This window comes from Vidua macroura, chromosome 16, assembly GCF_024509145.1.
Source record: "Vidua macroura isolate BioBank_ID:100142 chromosome 16, ASM2450914v1, whole genome shotgun sequence".
Lineage (NCBI taxonomy): Eukaryota > Metazoa > Chordata > Aves > Passeriformes > Viduidae > Vidua > Vidua macroura.
Genome location: NC_071586.1, coordinates 1,439,520 through 1,466,608, shown reverse-complemented (window position 1 = coordinate 1,466,608; position 27,089 = coordinate 1,439,520). Strand labels below are relative to the sequence as shown.

The 27,089-nt window shown below is 48.6% G+C and overlaps 1 protein-coding gene across 2 annotated transcripts in view; it reads left to right on the top strand.

The window, feature by feature from the left end:
- The window catches only part of RAB40C (RAB40C, member RAS oncogene family), a 37,557-nt gene extending 10,966 nt beyond the window's left edge, over positions 1 to 26,591 (top strand). For both annotated transcript variants that reach the window (XM_053991993.1, XM_053991992.1), the window contains 5 exons: positions 8,313 to 8,373; positions 11,037 to 11,097; positions 21,147 to 21,224; positions 21,621 to 21,843; positions 23,641 to 26,591. In XM_053991993.1, coding sequence (XP_053847968.1) covers positions 8,313 to 8,373; positions 11,037 to 11,097; positions 21,147 to 21,224; positions 21,621 to 21,843; positions 23,641 to 23,921 — 704 coding nt within the window. In that variant the 3' untranslated portion in view covers positions 23,922 to 26,591. The remainder of the gene's footprint in view (positions 1 to 8,312; positions 8,374 to 11,036; positions 11,098 to 21,146; positions 21,225 to 21,620; positions 21,844 to 23,640) is intronic.
- The last annotated feature ends 498 nt before the right edge of the window (positions 26,592 to 27,089 follow it).

The window sequence follows — 27,089 nt, the reverse complement described above, 5'->3', positions numbered from 1 at the left end:
TAATTTGTTTCTCTCTCTAAAGAGTAGGTAATTGAATGCATGACTCAAAGGGATGAGCTCATGTGTTTGGAAGGGATTTTTCCTGTGGCTCACAGCTCTGAACTGACTAGTTAAATTGCTGCTGTTAATGTGCTGCTGTACACACTTTTTAAGGTTGGGTGACTTCATCAGTTGCTATTTGAATAGCTTGAATTCTCTTTTTTCATCTGTTATGTTGATGCCACATTTTGCAACATCTGTTATTTTGCGCCTCATACCACATTTTTTCTGAACAATTTAGTATCACTTACAGATGACAGAGACAGTAACTACTCCTCTAAGTTGGGTGGAAGGTAATGCACCTGTGGTATCTTCTTACAGATGTCTGTTTTTGAAGTGCTTGTGAAATTAGAGGATCTCAAACCTGCATCTGTGGGTGCATGCATAATCTGGGTGCTGGCCCCAGCAGCTGCCTTCTGCCTGGGAGTGGGTTTGGAGTTGGATTAATACACTTGATTAAACCTGTTTGCTCTGAACATGCTTTCAACAGCTCCTGGCCACCTGTGATTTCCATGCCCATCTGCCTTGTTTGACTAGAAGTGAAGCAACAAGTCTTTCTCTATCAGCTTTTGCCCACAAACAACCAATTCTGATAGATGAATTCTGCCTTTTTACTCACAGGCTGGTGAGGGCTTGTAAAAAAAAAAAAAAACCAAACAAAACAACAAAACCCCAAAATAAGACATTTTAATCTACACTTACAATCTGTCCTGGCTTTGTGTTCTGCTCTTGGAGCAATGACCTGGGTTGTCTATACAGTGCTTGGTCACTGGCCTCAGTTGCTGTAGGTGACATTTCATGACCATTCCCACCATAAGCAGTTCTTAAACAAAAAGGTGCAGGATGTGGGGTGTGGTGAGAGGGAGCAGTGAACCTGAACATGGTGTGGGGGGTGTTCCACTGTCGTCTTATGGAATATAGTTCTGCCAGAAAATGAGTCCCAGGAGGTCATTGCCCACTTTGGTGTGAGGGAGAGCCTGTGGAGAAGCCGGTGAGGCTGTGTGGCCCTGGCTGTGTGGCAGGAACATGCTGGGGAGCAGCTCTGTCACTCCAGGCCCCATCTTGTGTAATGCTCCCAGCACACCCCCAAAGCCGGGCTCTGCTGGAAACTCTGCCTGTGGGTAACACCCTGCGGCTGGGGGACTGTTTCACCCTGAAATAACCTCACCAGGAGGGTGTTGGTTCAGAGCTGCTCTGAGCTCTTCTGCCAATGTCTGTGCTGTCTAGATTCCTGCTGTGAGCCCCATGTTTGAGTGTGGTTTGCTTGTGGAGGTGGTCTGGAGGCTTTGCCTTGGTTTTGGGGTGAGGTTTTTGCATGCTGAGGGCTGGAAGTGGCAGTGATGCTCTTACTCCATAGCTGATCTGCCAGCAGATCTGGAGCTATTATGCTCAACTTTTGGCCTCAATTTTGTGACATCCCAGCCCTTCTCCTTCCTTTATTCTCTTGGACTTGTTGAGGATGGGACTTAGCTGCCTGTTGCTGCTTCTGCCTTTTCTTCATACTCAGCAGGGATGGCCGTGTCTGGCCACTGGCTACTCTCCCCCCACAGTGGTTCCAGCTTTCAGGAGGATCTGGGCAGCCCTAGGTGGTGCCTGCACACACAGGGGCAAGGCTTTCTATGCCCCAGCCACATCAGTCATGACTTGGAAAGGCGTGGGTCATCTTGGGAAAGGACTAGTAACATCTTGGAAATGTCTGGTAACATCTGTGACACCCAGGGACTTGGTAGAATAAACAAGTAGCCTTTGGACGCTGCTCGGGTATCACTGGCATTTGGGATAAATTAATTTCTATATTGATGGCCTTAGGCTGGACTTAGCAGAGCACAGAAGGGTTCCAGTTCCAGCACTGGAGAAGGGGCAGCCTCTGCACTGTGTGCAGCACAGATTATTTTTTTGCTTTTTTAATCCAGAGGAAGGTTGGCACAGGCCCTTTGGAGGGAGAGGGAGGGACATTTCAGCAGCTCGTGTCTTGCATACACACCAGTAAGATGACAGCTAGTTTATGTGACATAAAACACGCTGGTATGTTCCCAAAGGTGTGCCAGGGGACTGTGGCAGGGGGAGCGTGAGTGACACCCAGCTAAGCTCTGCCAGCCCTGCAAGAGGGCTCAGAGGAGGGGACACCCTGACCGGACCTCTCATGGGGACCCCTGGCTGGAAGGGATAATGCTGTCATGCATAGTTTATGTTCTCACAAAAATTCACAATTGCTGTGGTGTTCTTGGCATTGACTAAACTGTTGATAAGGTTTAAAACCAAATTTGCCCATCCCTGCTTAGTCACAGCTCCTGGAGTCCTTGGTGCTGAGAAGCTTCACCACAGATTTATCCTTGATATTTTCCTTTTGCAAACACACAAGAAAGGATTTGCAGTCCATTGACCCGCTCTAGGTGCTTATCTACCTTTGTGGCAGTGAGAACATGCCTTTAAGCCCAGCTGTACACTGAGTGATTGTGGCTTTGATCCTTCCCTGTGTAGTAAGGAAGGATTGTCACAACACAAGTTACAAATTCCTGGCTGGATACTCTTGGTGTTGGCCTGTTTTATAATCATGGCATGTCTTTGAATCTGTCAGCTCCTTGCTGTCTGAGCTCTGCCTCCCTTTCTCCCAAGGCTCCTCTCTGGTGCCACGAAGCACAACCAGCCCTTCACAGCTGGTTACTCAAGTTCACTGTGAAATCTCAGCAAATTAAGTATTTGATGTGTATTCTCTATGTTTTCATTCCAGCCCTGTGCTCTCCCCTCTTCCCAGTGGTCAGTGTGGCACTAAACCTACAAACCTTTAGCAAGGCCTTTTAAGAGCCCCAGACCTCCTGCACTCGGCAGAGCTGATGACCTGTGAGCAAACAGGAGGCTGAGGGTGTTTGGGGGAAAATGCAACTTTTTCAGTTAGACATTTGTGGTGTGGTGGCTTCAGCTGCACTAATGACAGTCACAAATCGAAGTCCATCACCAGGCTGGCTGGTGAGGCACTGTGGTGACACAGTGAGTCTTTCTGGTGGCTTCTGGGCCAGTATGAAGATTTCCCAGTTGAGCATTTCTGTAAGGCTGCAACAGACCAGGCACAGCTCACCTTTAGCCCTCTTCTGAATGCTCAGATGCCATCAAGAGTTGCATCATGCAGCCATTCTGACTTAATTATGTCTGTAGATAAAGGAACAATCCACTGAATTGCAGCATTAGTCAGGTAACGAAAGTCCACTCAGTTTATCTTATTTCTTATTTATATGATGCATCAAGTAAAGGTTTGGCCTTGGTTCATCATCGTTGTACACCTCCAATTTTGCCTGTTGACCTTATGTATCATTTTGCAAGCAGGTTGGTTGTCTTCTTTTGAATTATAAATAAATGAAACCAAATTTAATTTTTAAAAGGAGGAAAAAAGCTGAGGTTGCATTATATAGCATGTGTCTGTGAGCTGGGGGAACTGAGTTTTAATGAAGTTAAAATAATGTAAATAATGTGCACTGGTTTGTTTTTTTTGTTTTTTTTTTTGTTGTTGTTGTTGTTGTTGTTGTTTTTTGTGGGTGGACTCCAAGGCTCCCACAAGCAGAAACATTCATGTAAGAAATGAGGTAGAAAAAGCATCTTTGGCCAATCTGACTCACTCAAACTAGAAATGACTGCAAGGGACAAGGAGTCTCTTTTGGAAGGAAAGCAAGCTTTAAGTCTTAAAACTATATAAATGTTTCACTTGAGTACATTGATTTATTTTTACTACTTTTTAATTTTTTTCCTTTGGAAAGAGATTTTTGAGCATCACCTGGAATGTCTTCTGGCCCAGATTTGTGAACAAATTATGTTCTTAGAGACGCTGCAGATGCACACTGGAGATGGTGCTGGCAGCTTTTGGAGGTCTCAGGAAAACCTGCTGATGGCTTGGTTAATGTGGGATGAGCCCTTCATCCCTGTCATGAGGCGAGTCCTGATTATGCCTTTGTGATGTCTGTGTAGGTACAGGAATTGTTAGTTGGGCCTTGGATCATTAGAGCATCCCTGGAGGAGGACACTTGATTTGGACCAATAACCAAAGAAGCAGTGTAGGCTCTGGCATTACCCCGGGAGCTGGACTCACCCTCCCCCCAGTGCAGTGGGGTTCATCTTGGAAAGCTAAAGGAGGAAAGAGGCACATGCTGCTCTTAGGTTTTGCTCAAACCTGCCTTTTTAAGAGGAGGTGCCCTTCTGGTCCCCACCCAGGTGTTAGGGCAGAGTTACCTGGTGAGTGTGCAACTGCAAACTTGTCTCCTTTTCTCTGAAACAAAGACCCACACAAAACCCAGAGGCCACTGAGTTTCAGTAGTAAATATTTATAGAGCTTTATTCTCTTGAGCTATTTAAAACAATTTTCCTAAGAGATCAACCTGTTTAAAGGGAGAGCATGAAATGCACATCTCCCTTGTGTTTCTCCCTTTTCCAGTGTGACTTCCAGATCCATGTACCTGCTTGGCTGCTGCCTCCTCCTTTGCATTTTTGCTGCTCATGCAGGTGCAGAGCAGAAGCTTGACAGACTGGACATACACCTGTGTCCATTAATTCCCAGGGGGAAAGGAAAGAGCCTGATACAAAGTAGTATCAAGTGCTGGGGAAAAGTTCCCATTTTTCTTGGCGGGATTTTACCTTTCCTAGTCACATCAAGTGTCATGGTTTGGGTGTAAGCTCAGGTTGGGTGTGGAGTTTTCAGGTGATACTGATGCGAAGTGTGTTGTGCTTGGCATGAGTAATTTGGAAGAGATCAGAGTTTCCTATAACACATCCCATGGGTTCCCATGGGAAAATGCTTTCTTGGGTTTTCCTTATAGCAACTGGCAAAAGAAAGAAAGAAAAGTTTGGGATTCCCCGGAGCCTTGCCCAGGAGCATGAAACCCAGCTCTGTGGAGGAGAATCAGGTGTCTGACATCAGGCTTGGTATAGCAGATCCCTCTGTGCCAGGTTGGCTCTCTGCTCTGGGAATGGGGCTGGGATGGCATCAGTGTAAGCAGGAGTCTAAAGCAGGGCTGCAAAAATAACTTAGGAGTTGGCCTGAATGCTAAATCCCAGAGAACAGCCCAGACTTGTTCTCTGAGCCTCATTTGCTTTGTTGCATCATGGTAATATTGGTCCAGAAAGAGAACAGTTGATATAAAATAGGCTTTAAACAAGAGTGTTTTCTTTCTCCCCAGCACTGCTGCTGCAGGGCTGGGCAGGGCCAGTTCTCTGGGCTGTGTGTGCTGCAGGAGGGGATTGGCTGCAGGAGCACCCCGTGGTGGGGTTGGTCCCTGCCTGTCAGGGGCATGGGATCAGAGCCACTCAGGCAGAGCAGTGTCTGTCCCAAAATAAGCTGTGCTTGGCTGTGAGCAGGGGTGATGCTCAGGTTGGGGAAACCCTGTCACCTGCAGAAAGCAAGTTCTAAAAACTTCCCTTAGCTTGTATCTGAACTGCCTGAAATGTAAAGGTGGAGGAGCAGCGCTGGTATGGCCATGGCCATGCACTGCCACATTGCCAGCAGCCTCATTGCAGAGGTGGCATCTAGTGACTGCTGTGACCCTCTGTCCCCAGATCCCTGGAGACAGAGGGGAGCCAAGGCTGAGCTTGAACTCTAGGCTGGGCCTGGGAAAGAGAGCTTGGCTGCTCAGCTTCCCTGTGAGCTGTAAATGGGTGAGTGCCTTGGGCTGCAGCTCAGAACATGGCTGTGTGTTACTGGGACTGAAATATAAGGGGCCAGTACTGGTGTTCACCACCATGGTGAGTCCCATGATTTTGAGGGCACCTCTAAATTGATGGAGATTTTGTCTCACCAGTGAGCCATGGGAAAGCTGTGCTTGTGAACTGCAGCCTCCTCAGTGCCAACCAGCTAAAATAACAGGCCAAATCCAGGGAGTGCCTTTGAGCTGTCCTGATGTACTGAGCGTTTATGGAAAAGGGAAGCTGAAATTTTCTCCAAAACATTGCAGTTGTGCAGGTTTTTGTCTTCCACTAATGAGCTTGTAGGCAGAGTTTGCTCCAAAACCTTTTGTAAATTCAGTCCTAGTCTCAGTTTGGGTGTTTGCACGTTAAAACGTGCAGCACTTTCCTCAGCCCATTACCAGATATTAGCTTGCTTTTAACTGGAGTGTGTGTGACCTCCTTGGGCCAGTGTATGTAATGCTCAAAGACTGGTGTCCCTCTGGTTTAAAGTGTGTGGTGTAGTTTCAGATGAACATGGATTATTTAAGGCATTTCTCTGGTGACCAAGTCATGAGTTTTGAGGACAGGGAGCCCATGTTCCTCTGGGGATGTAGGCTGGGCAGTTAGTGGGCAAGGAGCATAATGAAGACATCTGCATATTTGACACTTCCATTAACAAGTTTCCTTCTCTTCCCAGTTAAGCTGAACCTCTCTCAGTTTTAAAAGCTGTAGTCAAGCAATTTGTTTCAGCTCATCAGTGGCATTTTTGGAAGTATGTGGCCTCCGTGCCCTGAAAACTGTCCCTGTCCCCGCTCCGGGGTGCGTTCATGCAGCTGCTCCACCCGTGCTCTGCTGGCACTGGGGGTGATCGGCACTCACTGCTGACCCGGAGCTCTTGTGCCTAAGGAGGGGCCAGAGGCTCTGGAGATTTTGCATCTGAAACAGAGCAATGGGCTTAATTACCCGCTCCCTAACAGCCCATCAGGTACTGGTTCAGGAACTGGCAGGGGAAGATGTCTGGATGCTCCCTTCTGGTAGCAGAGCAGCCTTACTCCCACTATTCCTCACCATCCCTGGGGATGGGGGAGATTTATGTCTGCCTGGAAATAAATACAGATCATTCACTTGTCTCTGGAGGAAGATAAAATGTAAACTGCCTATTTTCTGTGATAAAGCACTGGAAATAGTTGGAATTTAAGATAATTATCTTTATTGCTTTTTATAGCACCTTATGAAGGCTGAAATCTAATTTGTTTTTCACTAACAGGGAACTCCTGCAGATGACTCAGAAAAATCCATTTGCTTTATTGACAAACTTGTCTGTTTGGTTGTCAGGGCAGTGTTCTCCTTGCAGGAAAAGGGAAATGCAGGTCATAACACAACAGTGTGGGGTTTTAATAGAGATTCAAAGTTTGATATCTGTTGGCAAGAAGAAAAACTAAAGTTGATGTAATTAGAGTGAAGTGACTCTGCTTTATTAAAAGGTTGTAAATTAATTGATGCTTCAGTGGGTGTGCAGTAATGGTGCTCTGTGCTTTATTTATGCAACCTCACTACACCTGAAGCTTATTAACAAGAGCTTGCCAAGAAGCTGCTTTTCCTGGGCACCTGGTGCCCCTTGGCTTTGGGAAGGAGGTGGGAGGTGCAGTTGTGCCTCTTGCCCTGTGCCTGGGGTGCAGGGAATTCTGTGTTCCGTGTGGTTTGGGGCTGTTGCTTGCAAAGGGAGTAGTTTGTTTTTTTTTTTTTTTCAAACTTTTCAGTCTGACTGTGAGACAGGCTCCCAGTTTTAACAAATGTCGTATGTATCTGAAGATAGTGGACACCCCTTGTGTGAGTGAGTTGCATGCCAGCACAGCTGGGTGTTGTGGTTTTGGGGGTTTCTGCTGTTCCAGTGCTGTAGCTCTGTGAAAAGCAAAAGCAGATGTCTGTGCTGCTTCTCAGCCCTTCACAAGGGAGGACTGTGTCCTGCCTTTACCTGGCCCTCTGTGATCCACACCCCAGAGCTGCTCAGAAGAAGAGACGACAATCTTTGGACAGCCTTCCAGTAACATCTCCCAAAATGCCCTGTGGCTGCAGGCAGTGGTGATTGAAAATGCTGGGACTGCAGGCTGATGTAGCAGACATGTATCTAAATGTTTCTGTCTGTGGATCACCCCCCAAAGTCTAATTTTTCACTGCCATATAGGATAATGCTACAAATCACTGAATCTCAGAGAATCATGGAGTGACTTGGGTTAGAAGGAGCCCTAAAGCTCACCTTGTTCCATCCCCCGTGCCACGGTCAGGGACACCTTCCTAGGTTGCTCTAAGACCCATCCAGCTTCTCCTACAGCTCAAGTTCTGAGAGGTTTAAAAGCACAATGAAGAAGTTAGAAGCAATGTAGAGGTTAACGGTGTTTTCAGAGAGGAGGGCTAGAGCTCCACAGAGCAGTCTTTGCCATGGAGAAGACAGAAGTCCGTTCCTGTCAGGTCTCCGTAGCTCTCCTCAAAGAGGCAGCAGAACAAGGTGGAGAAAACATCCATTTAGGAAACGTGAAATGAGAGCTCCATGTGGGCAGAGCAAGATTCTTGTGCGTCTCTGAAGATGTTCTCAGGGTTTGCTCAGCTTTTCATTGCTTTTCTTTCAGGAATTGACTACAAGACCACTACTATCTTGTTGGACGGCAGAAGGGTCAAGCTGGAGCTCTGGTGAGTGTTTCTGAGCCTTTCTAACCCAAACCCTGGGAGCTCAGGCCAGGTGAGCAGGGACACAGGGCTGGGGGGATGCTGTACCGGGCTGTGGAGAGCGTGGACAGTCCCTGGGGGTGTGGTGGGACTTCCTGGCTGTTCTTACCCGAAAGTTATTCTGGCAAACAAGATTCCTTTCTGTCAGTCAAGTAGCACAAACACCATGCTGCTCTTTGCTGGAATAGTCTGGATTCAGTCATTGTCTGTCATAACTGACCATTTTCACCATTACTCTGCACTGAGACCCCACCTCCTGTAGTTCTGTTGTCCAGAGCTCCTGGCACAAGAAACACATGGATATGTTAGAACAGGTTCAGAGGAGGCCATGAAGATGCTCCAAGGGCTGGAGCCCCTCTGTCCTAGAGCCAGGCTGGGAGAGCTGGGGGTGCTCACCTTGAGAAGAGAAGGCACCAGGGACACCTCAGAGCCCCTTGCAGGGCCTAAAGGGGCTCCAGGAGAGCTGGAGAAGGACTGGGGACAAGGGATGGAGGAACAGGACAATGGCTTCCCAGTGCCAGAGGGCAGGGTTAGATCGGGAAGGAATTGTTCCCTGGGAGGGTGGGCAGGCCCTGGCACAGGGTGCCCAGAGCAACTGTGGCTGTCCCTGGATCCCTGGCAGTGTCCAAAGCCAGGTTGGATGGGGCTTGGAGCAACCTGGGATAGTGGAAGGTGTCCCTGGACATGGCATGGGGTTGGAACTGGTTGATGTATAACATCCCTTCCAACCAAACTATAACATCATTCTATGTTCCCATACTGCTCTTGATCACTGAGGGACTAGTCTTGTTTTGGAAGCAATGCTGGATTTTCCTGATATCCAAGGATGAGAAATAGAAACAAGAGAAGGAAAGTAGAAGGATAAAACAGGTGAAACCCTTGGTCCCTCAGCAGCTGGATATTTCTCAATGCCCTGAGTAGAAAACTAAAACGAGCAGTGAACTGGCATCACCACGTCAGGGTAGGATGAACCCCTGGAGAGCAGGACTGACTGGAGTGACCAGAGCCTGGGACAGAGATGGGAAAACACTGCATGGGAGGAGTAACCCCTGCCTTGTCTGTCAGCACCAGAGGGACAGCTGGAGTCTTCTGGCTGAGCTTTGTCTAACTTGCTGAGAAGCTGACACAGCAGTCTGCAGAGATGAAAGAGGAAGGGAAGGACAGGTAGTCTGTCCCTACCCTGGTTTTCACACAGATCCAGAATTAGGGAATGACACATGTCCTAAAACATGGAGTTAAATATGCCCTTACAAATGCTTGGGTCAAGTAACAGGAATATTAGTAACATGTGTGAATTGTTAAATAGGAATGAACTCCGTGTTCTCAGCCCCAGTGACTGACTCTAGCAGTGTGTAGTTTGGTGGTTTAATTACACCCCTGCTCTCTGAAGCTGCATGTCCTAATTTTTCTTACAAAAAAGAACAGAAGCCGCTAATTTATCTCTTCTAGCCTCCATGTTTTTATGTGCCACTTGCATTCTTGTCTCTCTTGTAAGATACCTATTTTAACATACAGCCCCAAGTGTAGTAACTTAGTGCTTCCCTCTTGAAACCATCTTTTTATAATGTAATTCTTGAGCTGGAAAGCAGCACAGAAACTGAAAAGCTGATAACACTGATTGATGATGCCTTAGTGTAATCTTTTACCACTACTTACTCAGTATTTGATTGTCAAAGGAGAAGGACATGTAAGCACAGCTGTTAGATTGATGTCCAGGATCCTACAAAGCTTTAGATCTGAAAAAATGACTGTTCTGCATGTGAGGTCAGTATGTTTTTTCTAGAGCTGCAAATCTGGGGCTGAGGGATTCCTCAGCCTTCTCAGAGGTCATTAAAGTGTCTTTTATCCTGGCCCAGGGAATAGATTTGAGAAACACCATAATGTGTCTCTGATTAGCCTGACACATTTCAGTATATCTTGGTTAAATCAGAGTGTTGGACTCTGGTGTCTTGTTTCAGAAGGGCACTGAGAGATGCTGGCAGTGTTGTCAAACTTAGTTGCACCTTGTCCAGACAGGACAAATTCTAGGGACTGAAAAGCCCCTTATTGTCACAGTGGTCTAGAAACACTGTACCCCACTTCTGATTCTCAGCTTTCCGTAGTGTGTATAGCCCAGGTCTGTCAGGGATCTGGGTATAAAGAGAATTCCCTTTATTTTGGTTAAAATATATTGGAAAAACAGGTGAAGCCTAGTGCAAGGCAATTTCTTCTCCTGTCGTATTTAGGTTGGCTGTTCTCCATGGCTGGGACACCTCTGCAGACTCACTCTGACTTTGAACTCCTATGGACTGAAGGGAACTAGGCAGAAAATCCTTTGCCCAGGGGAGTAAAATGACTTAAACCCTCACACATCATCAGGCAGTGATGCAGCCAAGTAGTTTGGGCTTGTACTTTCTCCATGGGAAGCACAATGACAGTAACAACCTATACCCAAAGGTAGAGATGTACCCACCAGTTCTTCCCTAGAAGAACCCATCATGCAGAGGACTTTGGGTACCATGCACATCCTAAAGATCTGACAAGATCAACCCTGATATTTATTTTATTTTTTTATGGCCAGTAGGAAATGTGTGCAGTATGGGAGTCAGTTCTCCACTTCTCATAGCTGTAACTTTTCTGTGTTTTAGGGACACCTCAGGGCAAGGAAGATTTTGCACTATTTTCAGATCCTACTCCAGGGGAGCCCAGGTAAGTGCTGCTCTCGGGGCTTTGATGGGACACATTTGCTTTAACTTTAGGCTGTGTAAGTCTTTCCTGCCATAGTAAAGAGCTCTGAAGAGGAATGCACTGACCACCAAAAGAATCTCTGTAGATGACAAGAGACACTCAATGTTGTCATGTTGCCTGGGATTCTGTTCTTATGAAGTGGTGGGGGAGAAGGCAGTGAATGGCAGACTTTGCTAAACTCCTACAGAAAAGGTCTGTGCAGACAATATTCAGTCTTAATTTCTAGAGGAGGGCTGAGAGGTAGTTAGAGAGGATGAGGCAATTCTCGTTCTAGATCTACCTGAGCTTTAATGTGGGAGCTCTACTTTCTGAGGTTTTAAAAATTTGTTTAAATATGGCACTGGCTTTTCCAGTGGAGTTCTTCCAGTCTGTGTTGCTTTCGAGTCAGTTCCAAAAATAAGGGTGGCTCCTACTTGCGTGTTTGAGGCAGACTTGAAACTATAGCAGCTCAATTGGAACGTAAAGTATGTGTGTTCCTCAAAACATGAGGCAGAGTGTTACATTTTGAGTTTCTCCTTTGGGCCCTGCTCCAGAATAGCATCAAGATCCTCAACAGTGCAAAAATCTTGTGGTCCTCTGGAAAATTGCTGTTTAATAGTGCTTTCTGACAGTTCTGCTATTGTCCTATTAGTAACATGGCAGGATCCCTCCAGGATAAAGTTTACCTAAGTTAAATGAGTTACTTTATTTTCCTTATTGTTTTCAATAAAGCTTTGGAGAAAATTCCTTCTCTGTTACACACTAGGAGACAGAAGCTGTGTATCAGCCTCCTGAGCAGGCCAGTATCCTGGGAGATTGCCAGCCTTTGGGAAATGTACTTCTACTCAAGCTCTTACCACTCTTGGCTTTTTGCTCCTTGTATCTGTAGACCTTTGCTTTGCTAACTGGCAAAATCCACGTTGTTCTCTTTCTCTGACTTCCTGCAAATTCATTTGTGCTGTAGTTATAGGAGCAGCTCACCTGGGGTGTGCTGTTGAGATCTCCCCCGTGTCCTGTTTATTCATGTTAGTGCACATCTCTGGTGGTCTGGATGCTTTGAGGCAGCTCCTTTGAAACAGAGGCCAATTTCCTGGTGCTTGCAGAAAAGTGTAAGGGAAGGAGAGTTGGAGTTCTGCAGTGGGAGAGTGCAGATCTCCCATTCACATGTTCAGTCCTGTGTCCAAGTTTCTTTCAGCTTCTACATTTCCTTTTCTTTCAGCCTTTACTACATTTCAGAAAAATCTGGAACCTCAATCACATTATCACAGTTTGTGTTGGAAGGCACCTTAAGGCTCATCTCATTCCAACCCTCCTCCCATCTGCAGGGACACCCTCCACTAGACCAGTGTGCTCCAAGCCCCATCCAGCCTGGCCTTGAACACTCAGGGATCAGGAATCCACAACCTCCTCACGGAACCTGTGGGCTTGAGGCCATGTTGCTTCCCTCACCAGTTAGAGGTGAATAGAACTGGTCAGTGTGGTTTTCTGGTGACCACAGAACTCAGCTTTGGTCAGGCTATTTCTAAGACCTTGCTGTGTCAGATGCTCAGATCAAACTGGGAATGGAAAGCAGCAGCTACTGTGTCCAGGAACGCCACCTGGCAGCTTTTAGCCCCGTGTGCAGCCACTGTGCACAGTGGTTACTCCCCTTGGTATGACCTGGGAGCTCCTCAGAGCAAGTGCTGTGTCTTGGCAGGGCTGCAACCCTCAGAGTCTGAGCCCATGCACCAGCCCTTGTACCTGCTGCTGCCACAGGGCAAACTGGGGCACAGGGCAAAGCTGAAATGAGCAGTGATGAGAACACTCCAGTTGGATGGGGAGAGAGACATGTCTGTCTGGAACCTGCATGGAGCTGTGAGGCACTGGCACAGCACCTCCATGTGATTCCTGCAACCTGTTCTCCCTGGACACTACATTTGGGTGCCCCAAAGTGTCATGTAGCTGGCTGCCCACAGGCTTGAAAGGGATTGATTTTCTCTTCCTTCCTCAAAGTGAAGCTTTTGACCTTCTTCAGCTGTATTTATCAGTATTGCTGGAGGAGCTCTCACCTGGATATCAGCAAGGTTTGCCTCATCCATCTCACTGCCTACACCTCCCAAGGAGTGAGTCTGAGAGACAGTGAACCTCATCAGCCAGTCAGGGGGACTTCTAATGGGAATGCTTTATAGAATCATGGGATCACTAAGGTAGAAAAAACCCTCTGAGATCATCGAGTCAAACCAGGAACCCAGCACTGCCAAGGCCCCAGCTAAATTGTGTCTCTGAGCACCACATTCTATCTGGATTTTTTTAACATCTCCAGGGATAGTGATTCCACCAGTGCACTTGCCAGCCTGTGCCAATGCCTGACCACCCTTTCAGTGAAGAAATTATCCCAAAATGCAATCTAAACCTCCCTTAGCACAACTTGAGGTTGCTTCTTCTCACCCTGTCACTGGTTACCTGGGAGAAGAGACCAATCCCCACCTGACTCCCACCTCCTTTCAGGAAGTTGTAGAGGGCAATTCACTGCTGAATGCTGGGGAATGGAGCTCACTTGCACAGCAAGGTGTAGCTCACACCTTTGCCTCAAGACTGCCCTCTGCTTATGCAACAAATGCCTTTTCTAAAGTGCTGTTGTAATGCCTTAATCCTGGTCTGCCCAAACAGTCAATACTTAAAAGCAGCGAATCAGCCCTAAGGAGCAAGCCTGCCTAGGATGAGGAAGGGTAATTCTCAAGGGAAGTCTCTCCAGGCCTTCTGAAAGTTCCCAGGAGATGAGCGCAGGGAAAGTGCCTCTTGAAAATGACTGGAATCCTTGTACAGTCTTCTCCAGGTGGCTTGGAGTAAAACTCGGTTTGTTTTCAGCACCAAGTAGTTGGCTCCCATGTGATGATCCAGTGTTATTCCTGTATTAACAGGAATACAGATACCATGTCTCTTAAATAACTCATGACAACTTGAAGTGGAAGAGGAAAGTATCTAAATTTATACTCTGAATGGTTAACCAAAGCAAGAGGACTGTTTGTTTTGAATAACAAATGCCTGTGTGGCTGCAAAGGTGGACTTCCAACACCTCCAGTTATTTTCAGTATGCAGAAGCTGACTTCTTCTGGCATGGCCTTAGCATAAATACAGCATAACCGATGTGGTCTCAGCAGAGAAACACAGAAATGCTTCTGAGTTCTCTGATTTAGAATTATGGAATGGTTTGGGTTGGAAGGAACCTTAAAGCCCATCCCATTCAACCCCTTGCCATGTCCAGGCAGGGACACCTTCCACTGTCCTAGGTTGCTCCAAGCTCTGTCCAACCTGGCCTTGGACACTTCCAGGGATCCAGGGACAGTCACAGCTGCTCTGGGCACCCTGTGCCAGGGCCTCCCCACCCTCCCAGGGAACAATTCCTTCCCAATATCCCATCTAACCATGTCCTCTGGCAGTGGGAAGCCATTCCTTGTGCCCTGTGATTTTATACCCTTATCCAAAGACCCTCTCCTGCTCTCCTGGAGCCCCTTTAGGCCCTGGAAAGGGCTCTGAAATCTCCCTGAAGTCGTCTTTTCTCCAGCTGAGCATCCCCAGCTCTCCCAGCCTGCCTCCAGAGCAGAGGGGCTCCTGCTCTTGGGGCATTTTCATGGCCTCCTCTGGACTGTTACAAGATGTCCACATCCCTCTCATGTTGGAGGCCCCAGAGCTGGGTGCAGTACTCCAGGTGTGGTCTGGAGGATGTATTCAGGGCTGTGTGCTATAGTGGCTTCTTAGCTGCAGCTATTTGCTTTCCTTTCTACTGTCTTAGAATCATCAGACTTCAAGACTTCTGCTGTAGGAAGGCTGACACAAATCCTCTTGGAGGCAAGAGAAGCAGCTTCTTGACACTAAAAGCCAGAAGCTCAGGAAGAATAAATCCAGCAGAGAAGAGAGGTGCCAGCGTGGGAAAAGCTCTGTTTGAAGTTCAGTGTGATATTTGTACAAGAACAGATTGGTGTAAACTGGCCTTGAGCACCTTCACGCTGAGAATTAGTGGAAGGTTCTCACTGAGTGGAGGACTAAAGAGCCCAAGGGGAGCTTGAAGAAGGAGGTTCCAGAGAGGACTTGTACACGTTGGCTGTGAGAGCAGGAGGCTGGCTCAGCAACCTGGCAGCCCTTACCGGGGTCTGAATAGCCAGTGCTTAAGAGAATACTTGGTATGAAAAGAGTGTCCAAGCCAGGGAAGCCTGGCTTTCCCACACACTCTTTGTTGTTTCTCAAGTGTAGCGATAAAATTGAATTTTCTGAAGTAGACCCTGGAGAGGTTGCAACATGGAAAAACAGTTTCTAGACACGAGCAGACCTTCTTGGGAGTTCTTTTTTCCCCTCATGGCACAGCCTGGTGCAGTTTTCAGGCTGAACTTCTGGCTGGTCCCTCCCCAGGAAAAGGACTTGAGTACCTTGATGCCTTCCGCAGTTTCAACTCCAGACCACTGGCCTGGGTCCTGAGCCACGTGATTTTCATATTCAGCAGAAACTTCTTCTTGAAATTATCTGCAGTAAAACATCCTTGCTGCCCCTGATGAGCTGGCTCTGAACAAGAACCAGGCCCTTTTTCCAGCATGATTGCCTCAGGGTTTGCTGTGAGGATCACAGGTCTCTTGTCTTCCTCCCTACCCTGTGTTAGCAGATCTGATCTCATCAGGGGCACAAGGAGCTCTTGGGCTCCAGGTGGAGGCTTGTGGTGCTGGTGTGTCTGGGACTCCTCTTGTCTGATGGGCCAGCAGGTCCTGAGCACATCACTTCAGGATCTCCTTTTGGGGTAAAAGAGGAGCATTTGTGTCTGGGATAGCAGAGCACTGGCCTCCAGGCACTGATGGGGCAGGAGGAGTGTGCAGCCAATCATGGTGACTGCAGGGCCAGGGAGGAGAAGGAGGTGGAAACCAAGTAGTGTTGTGCCCTGCAGAGCCAACTTGGGCAGTCTGGAGCTTGCTGTGTTGCAGAAGGATTTTTATGTGAATTGTCACAGCATGGGGTACAGTGAAAAGTATTTAGTGTGCTTAAAGGTGCTGCAGAAATCTTTTTTGCTCTTGGACTCCTGTTCCTTTTCTGCTTGGCTTCTAGGTCTCAGTCATTCCAGCAGAGCTGGCTCGCTGATCTCAGCTGTTTGAGCAGCTGGGACTGTTCTGGCTGCTGTGAGCAAATGCAAACTATACCAAGAGTGAGCACAGAGGGGAGAAAGAGCTGTGGTGGTGCTTCCTGATCTAGCCAGGAAGAAGCAGTGTTAGGATCATTCCTGATGTCCTCATATGCCAGCGATTTAAACTGTTTCTGAAAATGTGGCTTCCCAGACAGCGTGATAAAATGCTCCCATCTTGCAGCAAAGCTGCAGCCCTAAAGAAAGGATGGATATTTTGGAGTTCTGCTTAGGCAGGTGGTTTGAGGAGCTGCTGTTTATCCTGTTCAAGGCTTCTTAGTATGCAGGGAGGTGGTGGATTTTTGGCAGCTCAGCTGACTCAGGTGTAGCTTCAGCCCTCCCTTATGGCTTTTTTGGTTGCTCTAACTACCTCACCTGCCTTGGGTCATTTGGACAGGATTGTCCAGCTGCTGGAGAAGCCTGCCCTGCCTGCCAAAATACTCATCAAAAGCTTAGTGATAAATACCCCCCAATGCTGGGAAGAGGTTTGGCAGCAGAATGTCACTGCCCATGAGCCAAGGTCCAAGGTGCCAGCTGGAAAGCCATGATCAAATGGAGATGTGAAAGAGCAGGCAGGAGACAGAGTGTTCTGGTTCCTGTCAGCACTGGACCTTCTGTTTAAGGTTTATTTCATCCCGTGGGACAGAAAATTCACTCTGAGGGGCTCTTCAGCCTTCTTCAGCAACAGCTTTTTTCCATCAGTGGAGATTATCAGCAAGTGACACTTTCCTGGCCACCCTGTCACCTTCCCTGCACTGGGCTGAGGTCCTTGGCAGTTGTGCAAGTGTTCCTAGCAGCTTCTTGTGTGCTGAAAGCCCCTAAAGCATCTGGGAAGCCTTTTTAGACAAGCCTGCTTTGCATTGAGAGTGTGCAAGCTGATTTTCTCTTACGTTTAAAAGCTTTTTGATTATAAACGTGGTCCAAACATGCTGCAAGCAGGCAGAGATGATATTTCCTCACCACCACCTCAGTTACATGGACAGATCTTTGTGTAAGCTCTTGCTGGAAGCAAATTTGGGTTTTGGCAGAGTAAGTGTTCACATGTGCTGCTGGATACAAAACTGCTGGTCTGTCTGTGTTCCTTGTTCACTATGTGAGGCACTCATGTGGAAATTTCTGTCACTGGCTGCTGAGGGTTGTGCCAATCCCAGTAGTGTGGAACAAAACCAGAGTGGGAATGAACTCTGAAAATTCAACTGTGAAAAGACCCCAGATGGATCTGGGGATGAGACCAGTCATCTTTTACTTACACAGAAGCTGTAGGCAGCTGAAGGAAGACTGTTGGAGGGTTGTGAGGGGTCCAGGTCTCCTTGGTCTGAGAAGCTGAGCGTGGAGCTTTGCACTCCATACTGTGGGAACCTGGGGTACATAATGGTACAAAAGGGCTTTGTGAAACTAAAAATTGAAAGCTGTGGAGATAATAGGGTGTTGACAACCATCTAAGCACTTAGAGAACAAATTAGGCTGCAAATGGGAAACTGTTCATTTGTTGAGTTGAGGAAATTAAAATTCTGTGCGTGTTATTCCAAAGGAGACTTTTAAAAAAGCCTGACAGATCTTACTTGGAACTGTCTGCAGAGATGGAGCCAGCTCCCTCCCTGTGCATGGCTGAGTGCTGTTCTCTCTGGGGCAGAAATGGCAGTGACAGAGTGGATTTGGGATGTGTGCTCTGGAGATGGGGTGTCTGCAGCATGCCAGTGCTACTTGGAAGCAGTGGGAGGTTATCTGGCAGCACCAGGAGCTAGCCAGGGGTTGAGCAGCCTTCCTCCTGCCCCTGCTGAGCTGCAGCACAGCTGGGCTCCATAGCCAGCTGGCAGGACAGGGATGGAGCAAGGGCAACTTGGCCTCGGTGTCTTCTGACCTTTGAGAAGCTTTCCTGGACAACCTAAACATGTGTGCTGGAACTATGGTGTGGCTTGGAGGCTCAGCTGGCAGACAAAGGGTCATATTTTGCATTTAGAAATCATGGTCTTGACCTTCCACCCTGCTGAGAGCATTAGGGGTGTGTTTTTGCTGAAGTTTTCTCCTTATTCCTATTCAAAGAAGATCCAGGCAGAAGCTGCCAGCAAGCTTAAAAACTCTCTCCTCCTCAGGCATATTCCTGGCAGAAATAATCATCACAAACTAGGTCTTGGGTCTGTTTTTCTTGGCTGAAGGAACTTGTCAATCCAGAAATGAAGCAAGTAGACTTTATTTATCTTGCTGGCCACTTGTGTTGGAAGGGGTTCATCAAACCCTTTGCTTCATTATTTCCTGACTCATTAATTCTCACACACAACTTCGGAAGCTGGAAATCAAATCAAATAGAGGAAAAATTGAAAGAAAGCTCAGAGTCTTTTTTTTTTTTTCAATATGCAATTAAAATGTGATGTATCCTGCTAGGAGGTGTTTCCAGATTGGGTCCTTGAGAAGCAGTATCTTTGGTTTTGTGGGATTATTTAATTATGGAAAATCATTACTTCCTTCTTATTTTTCCTCTCTAAATCTAGGAGAAACTGATCCTTTTCTCCTCCAAAACAGAAACATTTCTTTTGATTATGAAATTTTTGGAATTTTTGTCCTAGAAATAACACCACAAAAAAAAATATGGACTCTAGGTAGGAGCTTTAGACTTTCCTTGAAGGAAACTGAAGATGCTTCCCCCACCCCACAGATGCTTCTGCCATTATGTAAACTCACCTTCAGGTCCTACAGAACAGCCTCAAATCCAGACTTTGAAGGGCTTGCTCTTTGTATTGGGCTGTCAAACATGAAGCTAACCCACCTGGTTTGCCTTTTGTGCCCTCTGCCCTTCTATTTCTGTGCATTTGAGCCTTTCTGTGGGGTACAAATGCTGATGTGTAGATGTTGGAGGGCCAGCGAGGACAGAAAAAACAAACTTCACCTGGAGAGTGAGGTGGAAGCAGTGGGTAGTGAGGCTGGGGGTACAGCTCAAGAATTGGAATTGTTCTACAAGGAAGAACCTGAGTTGTTATTAAATTATAAAATTGGTCAAGCTTTGAGAGCTGCTTATTCCAGAAGAGCTGAGAGAAAGGCAGACAAGGTCGGGGCACACCCAGTGCATTCCGAGAACGGCTGCTGTTCCGTGAGGCGGGGAGCAGTGCTAGTGCCAGCTCCAGATGTGACTTTATTATGAGGATTCAGGTGCCTTTGTGGCACAGATGCCAGTTTATCATTCCTGTGTGCTCCACATTTCATGTTAATGATTTTTTTTTTTTTTGTAAATTAGAGGTATATCATACACAAAGCTTCTGCACAAGCTTCTCTCAATTCACCACAGGGGTTGGCAGCAGCAAGAACTGTAAAGCTGGGTTTTGGGAGGACTGGGTAGCTTGTGTTTTCCATCTGTGTAGCACACCTTCCATTTCAGCAGGCAAAGGAGCAACTCCAGAGGTAGATGAGGGTGCTTCATGGTCTCTGACTAGGGCAGATGCTGGGAGTGTCTCAGCTCTCTCCTTCCCTGTGCTCAATCCAGACCTCTCATAGAGAGGACTGGGCTGAAAGCTGAGACCTTCCTTTGCCAATTTAAGATCTCTGCTTATGCTGGGGCTTTGCTATAGGGGATGGCTGTTCCTGGAGGATACCCCTGATTCAGGCAAGGCTGATTCTGCAGAACCTGATGCTCAATGGTTTGGTTTGGTTTGCACTTAGTCTTGCTGCTGCTGGGTTCCCTTTTGTCCAGCACTGCCTTCCCAGCTGGGTTCCTCCTCTCTCAGCACGGCATCATCTCCTTCTCCCTAGTTCCCATTCCAGGCATCTTGTACTGTGATTTTGCCAAGTCAGCTTGGAGTGCCTCTTGTCACTTGGAATGTCCTTGATTGCAAAGAAGAGTGACAAGAAGTCAGAAAAATAATGGGAGAGTTGCAGAAAGGCTCTGCTGAGGACAACTCCATAAATGCTGTTTGTGCCCAACTGGTACCAAGCAGCAGCTCCTGATTTGTGTGCCTGCAGGGCCAGGCACAGCCTACTTTCCTTGTATCTGTCCTCAGAAATGCTCAGATTCAAGAAAAGCTCACTTGCTGGGAGATGCTGTGGACCTGAGTGGTGGCCAACAGTCTGGCCATGCTCCTGGGTCCTCCTGCCAGCCCGGCTTGGGTTGTCCTCAGAGTTGCTCCTTGTCTTTCCTGCCTTGAGTCATGCCTGTGCTGCTGCCAGCACCATGTGCTGCACCTCAGGAGGTGACTGGGAAGCAAGTCATGGATGTGGGTGGTGTTCAGGGACAGTGGATGTGAACCTGAGGATGCTGTAGGTACCTCTGGCCTGAAGAAAGCCAGGTACCAGATTCTGTGCCAGTGTGGCAGTGACACTGAGAAACACCTTCAGCGAAGTCTGGATGGATCCTAGTCCTGAGAGCTCAGTCTGTGGAGGTACTGTGGTGCTTATCAGCATTATTCATCTTCTTCCTTGTCAGCAAAGGGCTCACAGTGACACAGGTTCTGGAGAAGAGGGGTGTGCTTGAAAATTCCTTCCTGGCCTGCTGCCACCTCACCACTGACTGCAGCTGTTCTGTGTAAGGGGATAGAAAACAAGGTGTGTTTGTGCCTCAGCAACTTTGTATCAGAGTTGTGACAGGAGAAGGGTGTGTTTTGCTCCTCCAGATACAGCCACCCAGGCAGTTCATCCTCCTGTGCAGAGACTGCAGCTTTGGAGATTATTTGGGGGATACCAGAGTCAAAACAGGAGTAAAACCTTCCCTAATCACCTGGGACTGCATTAGCACAGCCCTGTTGTCTCAATTTTTGCCATACCAGCACACAAACGGTGTGGCTGGAGGAATGTTCTGTTCCTTTGCTTCTTGGTTTCTGCACATGGGGGTCTGTCAGGGGTGTCCTGCCCCTTTTATGTTGCCTACTATGAAACTTCTTGATTGCTTCTGATTGTCTTCCACCAGGGAATTCTCTTGGTGTATGACATCACTAATCGCTGGTCCTTTGATGGGATAGACCGATGGATAAAGGAAATAGATGAGGTAAGTGAATGGAGGAACATATGCAGTGATCTAAAGCAGAGACATGGGGAGGTATCACCCAAGGTGTTGCCTGATATGGGCACAGGAACGGCTCTGCTGTGGAGGGGACATGATGGCAGTGCAGTCATGGAGCTAAGCAACAAGTGTCTGCCCTCCACCTCTGTGTAAATCTGGAGTAGTAGGAAATGGCTCAGGAACGGTCAAGAAAGACAGGAAAGTTTCTTCAGAAATGAATGGACCAGGAGGTGACAAATGAGTTGTCCCCACGACACAGAGGTGCTGCTGGGCAGTCTCTCAGCCACAGAGCAGCTTCTGCTTCTTTTCCCTTTGCTGCTATTGCAGCTAAGCAGAATGCTGGGTGTAGCCATGATTTCTTCACTTCTTTCCTTGTTCCAGCACGCCCCAGGTGTCCCTCGGATCCTGGTGGGAAACAGGCTGCACCTGGCCTTCAAGCGGCAGGTGCCGACAGAGCAGGCGCGTGCCTACGCCGAGAAGAACTGCATGACCTTCTTCGAGGTGAGCCCCCTGTGCAACTTCAACGTCATCGAGTCCTTCACGGAGCTGTCCCGCATCGTCCTCATGCGGCACGGCATGGAGAAGATCTGGAGACCCAACCGAGGTCAGTGGGCAGGAGGGTGCTCTGGGTGGAAGTTTGGGCTCGCATGGAGCCGTGGCTGCCCAGGTGGGACGTGTGGAGCTGTGGGAGCTGCATCCACCAGACGTGGAGAAATGCCTCAGGCCAGACAAGCTGAAGCTGAGCCAGAAGCTGCCTGTGCTGGCATAGGAATGGGCAGCTCCAGAAGGCAGTTCAGCATGTCAGGGACCTGAAACGCTCTAGGGCATCCTCCGCCTTTCCACTCTGGATGAGGCTGAGGGCAAATAAGCTCCCACACTGAAAGTACTTCAATCAAACGACTATGTGGGATAAATCCAAGTGTAAGCTCCTCACTCCTTGCCCTTGCCTGAGCCTGTCTTCGTTTTGGAGGGAAGCAGAGTGTGCCCAAGGAGCTGAAAGGGACTAAATCTCATCCCTGCTGTCAGCATGCAGCAGTGGCCTGGGTTATTCCATATATCCAGGCATGTATGCCACAGGGAGAGAAACCACAAGCAGATTCCATGTTACATCTCAGCCTGTTGAGTTTGAAGCAGAATAATCCCACTTCCCACATTATTCCTGGCTGGAGTCTGAGCATTATTCCCACTGCAGTCTGAGCAGCAGCAGATCTGTGTTCCTGGAGTGACCTGCTCTCATATGGACCTTCAGCCCCTGCTCACCATGTTGAGAAAATCCTGTTTGCCAGCCCCAGTCGCCAGATTTTCTGCCTGGGCTCCTATCCCCAACCTGGCTGCTGTGCCATGGTCTGCAGGTCACAGAGGGATGGTGGGCAGGGACTGGGCTGAATGCAAAGATCTTTCCTGAATCTTTTCCCTAGGATTTGTGGTTCCAGACTGCCTACTTGGGAATGGAAAGGGCAAAAGGAAATGGCCTCAAATTGTGCCAGAGGAGGTTTAGATTAGACATTAGGGGAAATTTCCTCACAAAAAAGGTGATCAGGCACTTAAACAGGCTGCCCAGGGCAGCAGTGGAGTCACCATCCCTGGAAGTGTTCAAAAAAGATGCAGATGTGGCACTTGGGGACATGGTTTAGTGGAGGCATTGGCAGTGCTGGGGGAATGGTTGGACTCGATGGTCTCAGAAGGCCTTTCTAAACCAAATAGTTCTGTGATTCCACGAACGGGGGCTCCGTAGCAGGGAGTGGGGATCTGCCTGCTCAGGAATGGCAGCGTGGTTTTGGCAGCAGGCAGGCAGGAAGATAACGAGTGCCCTCGTGTGGCCCCTGCCTGGGAATTCCCCGGCAAGGAGAGGAACTTCCCAAGGCAAGCTCACATAGTGCAGGCTGAACTGGGAGGATGCTGGGAAACTGGAACGGGCAGAGTGGTGTTCTGGGTGTTTTGGCTTGTTGGTATCTCTGTGGCCTGGAGGCTCTACAGAGAGCTGCCCCCTGAGCAGATCCCAGCTGTCACTGTCCTGTTTCAGGATTTGCTGACCCTGTTGCCTCTTTCCCAGGCATGTCCTGGTTGCCAGAGGATGGGTTGAGAAGTCAAGTGTCTGTCAGGAATGTGAGCCAGGCCCTGCCAGCCCTGGGTGCTGAGCAGAGCAGGGCTGGCAGTGCCTAACCCTGTGTTCACACCAAAGCTGGTGTCTGGCAAAGCACAAACCTCCAACAGCAAAGCTCACCTTGATTTCCCAAGGTTCTCTCCTAAATATCCTGCTCCCTACTCCCGGCTCCTGTGCAATCATTATTGACATATCTCCCTGAGGAGCTGAAGCTGTGCAGTGTAAGGAATAGCTGTGAGGGAAGGGCAGCCCAGGAGATCTCCTGGCACTTGACTGTGTGGTCCTTTCTCCCCGCAGTGTTCAGCTTACAGGACCTGTGCTGCCGAGCCATCGTGTCCTGCACCCCGGTGCACCTCATCGACAAGCTTCCCTTGCCCGTCACCATCAAGAGCCACCTGAAATCCTTCTCCATGGCCAACGGGATGAACGCCGTGATGATGCACGGCCGCTCCTATTCCCTGGCCAGCAGCGGGGGCGGGAGCAGCAGCAAAGGGAACAGCTTGAAGAGATCCAAATCCATCCGGCCGCCCCAGAGCCCCCCACAGAACTGCTCACGCAACAACTGCAAGATCTCTTAGCAGGATGGGCACCCTGAGCTTCTGTCGGATCCACACCCACCCGCCGATGTACAGCTGTTTGCACACTGAACCCTTTTCCACTGGATCCTTTCAGATGGGCCACGGTTGCTTTTCCAATGGCACGCACGAGCGTTAGGAATGTGCTCACGTTTTGGCTTGGCATAGGAAGAAGCATGGTGCCGGCTGGATCCCGCAGTGCTGGCGGGGAGAGGATCTGCCAAGTGACCCTCCAAGAATGCTTTGGGCTTTGCCTCTAGGCCTGGGGTGGAAAATTCAGCAGCTGCCGGGTTAGGGAGGGGGGAAGGGGAAAAAAAGCTCATCCAGTCTCAATGGAGCAATGGATTTAATGGAAGATTGAGAGGCTTAAGGGAGTAGGCAAGGAGAGTCTGCGCTGCAACTTTTAACTCTTGGCCTCCTGAATAGATTGCTGGTGCAATAGTGATCATTGGATGTAGACAAAAAGAAACAGGGACAGGGGACTAATGACAGTTTTCACCAGGATGTTAACCTGCTGTTGCCAAAAAAAAAACAGAAAAAAAGGCAAGAGTTGGCCAATTGGAAAGGGGAAGGCAGCGCTCTGTTCGACGCCTTCACTTATTTATGTAAATATTATACATATATATAAATATCTCTTGTTTTTTAAGGGTTTTTTTAAGAAGCAGTCAGGGAAAATTTTATGCAGCCATGTAAATACAAGCACTGGATTGACTTTCCCAGTGTCAGCAAAGGGGACAAGTGGAGGATTTTCCAATGAAAACACATAAATGCTTTAAGAGACTTTCCCTCACCTCTGGGCTCGTGCTGGTGTTTTTAAATACTACATGTGCAGAAGGAAAAGACAATTGGTGTGGAACATGCCCCAAGCTGCTCTATTCCTATCATTCCCTAGAACCTGTGAGTGCTGAAGGCAGGGTGGGATGGCAGTGCATGGAGAAGCAGAGCGACGAGGCCAAGGTCCTGAGGGGTTGGAGTGTTTTGGCAGGCAGGAGGAAGAGGCAGCTCTGGGGTCAGACTGAGGCCTTGCTCACTTCGTGCTTTTTCATAAGGGATTTGGGAGTAGGGGGTGGAAGCATTGTGCCTAAAGCAGAGGAAAAATGCTGAATTTTGTCCCTTATTGTTGCAAAGTCTCATCCATCGCTTCTAGTGCCCTCCATCCATGACAACACATGTGACAGCTCCTGGATCCTGGCTGCTTCCAGCTTTGCTTTTCCAAAGATGCTGCCTGAGCTCGTGCTGCTGTGGCTCCTCCTGGATGAAAGTGGGAAAGGACAGAAGTGGCTTTTCCCACCGGAGCATGAGGAGCAGGGACTGGGAAGGTGGAAGGTTGGGGCGGGGAAATGGCCATCTCCAGGTCCCTCAGTGGCAAAATCACTTGGCTCTTGGAGCAATCCCATGAGATTGGGAGTGCAAACTGCTTTGCTCCATGGGATGGCTCCTGGATCTTGGAGGGGCAATAGCTTGGGATGGATCTTCTGTCAAGCAAGTGCACCTGCCTCTCTGGCTTTGTTCCACAGCTGACGTGTGCTGGAATCACCTGCAAACTGAGAAATAGCACCCAGCCCTTATCCCAAAAGCTAAGGGAGCCTGGCAGGGGGGCTGGGCTATGGTGGCAGGTTCTCATAGGTGGCCAGGGTGTGTAGACTGTGAGTAGCGTGGTAGCAAGTGAAGTGTACAGTGCTGCCATCTCCTCCTGGGATCAGCTTGCTCCGCTCCCCCTTTCCAGGCAGCCTGGGGCACTGCATGGGCAGAATGAAGCCGCTGCAGCTCCTGCATGGCCGACGGACCCACTGTGTCCAGGCAGCAGGGACAGGAGGGACGCGTCCCCCTGTGGGAACATCACTTCCCTTGCTCCCAAGCCGACCTGGGAGGTGCCAGAGGCTTCCCCCTCCCCTCCCTGCAGAGCACAGCACAGGCAGGTCTCTTGGCTCGGGTCTCTCATGCTTTATCACCCAGCTCAAGTGAGCGAGGACAGAATTAAACCCCAGGCGGGTGGAGGGGAAGAGGAATCCTTTGAAGGGGTGCTTTGGCTCAAGAGCAAAGCCACAGCCGGGCCGTCCTGATGGCACGAAGGCCAGGGGATTTGGAGAACCTGTCTGGGTGGCTGGCACCTGTTTCCCATCACTTAACACACAGCAGAAGACAATCGCTGGCTCAGCAGCACAGGGATATACAGCCAACAGGTGACCGGCACCACCAAGGGCGGCTCCTCCCAGGAATCACCCCGGGCCCGGCGCCGGTGTGTGGGACGAAGAGGGATAAAGGGATCCTTCCTGAAATCACCAAGCTGCTGCATGTCTCAAAACTCGCTGTACCTCTGCTTTGGTTTGGCTGTGCCACGTGTGCCACCTCCCCATGCTGTTCCCTGTGGTTGGTTTAGGTTTTGTCACCCGGTAAAGTCTCACAGATCCTGTCTGGAGTGGGGATGGAAGATTTCCCTGGAGTGATTGCCCAGCAACAAACTTTTTTTTATTTTTTAATTTAAAAGGAAAAGATTCTTGCATCTGATGTCAACACTAGTCTGTAGCTGCTCTCCAACACTTGTACCATTCCTGAGTTGGGTTTTTTTGGACTATCCTTTTATTTTTTTATTCCTTTGTACAGTCAGTGTTGTTTAACTGATTCTACATGGTTTTGTTTTGTATAAATTAAAGTCTTTTTGTTTGTTTTGAACTACCAATTGAAAAGAGAAGTTATATCTGTTTTTGTGTGGGCTGGGAAGAGGTTGAGGGGGAAAAGGTGGTGGTTTTGCCCATGCCTGGGGATTTGGGACTGTTTGTGGTACAGGTGTATATTCCCATTTCCAGGTCATCCACAAAATAACTTGAATTACATTTTCTGGGGAGCCATGATTCCTTTTCTGTAGATGCAGAAGATAAATCTGCTCTTGATTCTCACAGAACCACTGATTTGGGGTAGTGGAGCCCTAAGAAAACACAAACTCGTCTCCGACAGGGTTGGTCCCATAGGCAGCTGGAGGAAGCCACGCTGCCCAGCAGTTTGCCAGGAATTGTGCCCAGTCCCTGCTCCACAGGCACAGGACAAGTACAGTCAAACCCTAAATGCCTTCTTTGGGTCTGGGTAATTCTGGAGGAGCAGCAAGTGCTGTGGCAGCCCAGACTCTGGAGCAAGCTGGAAGCCATCCTGGGACAAATGGGACTGAAAGGGAGA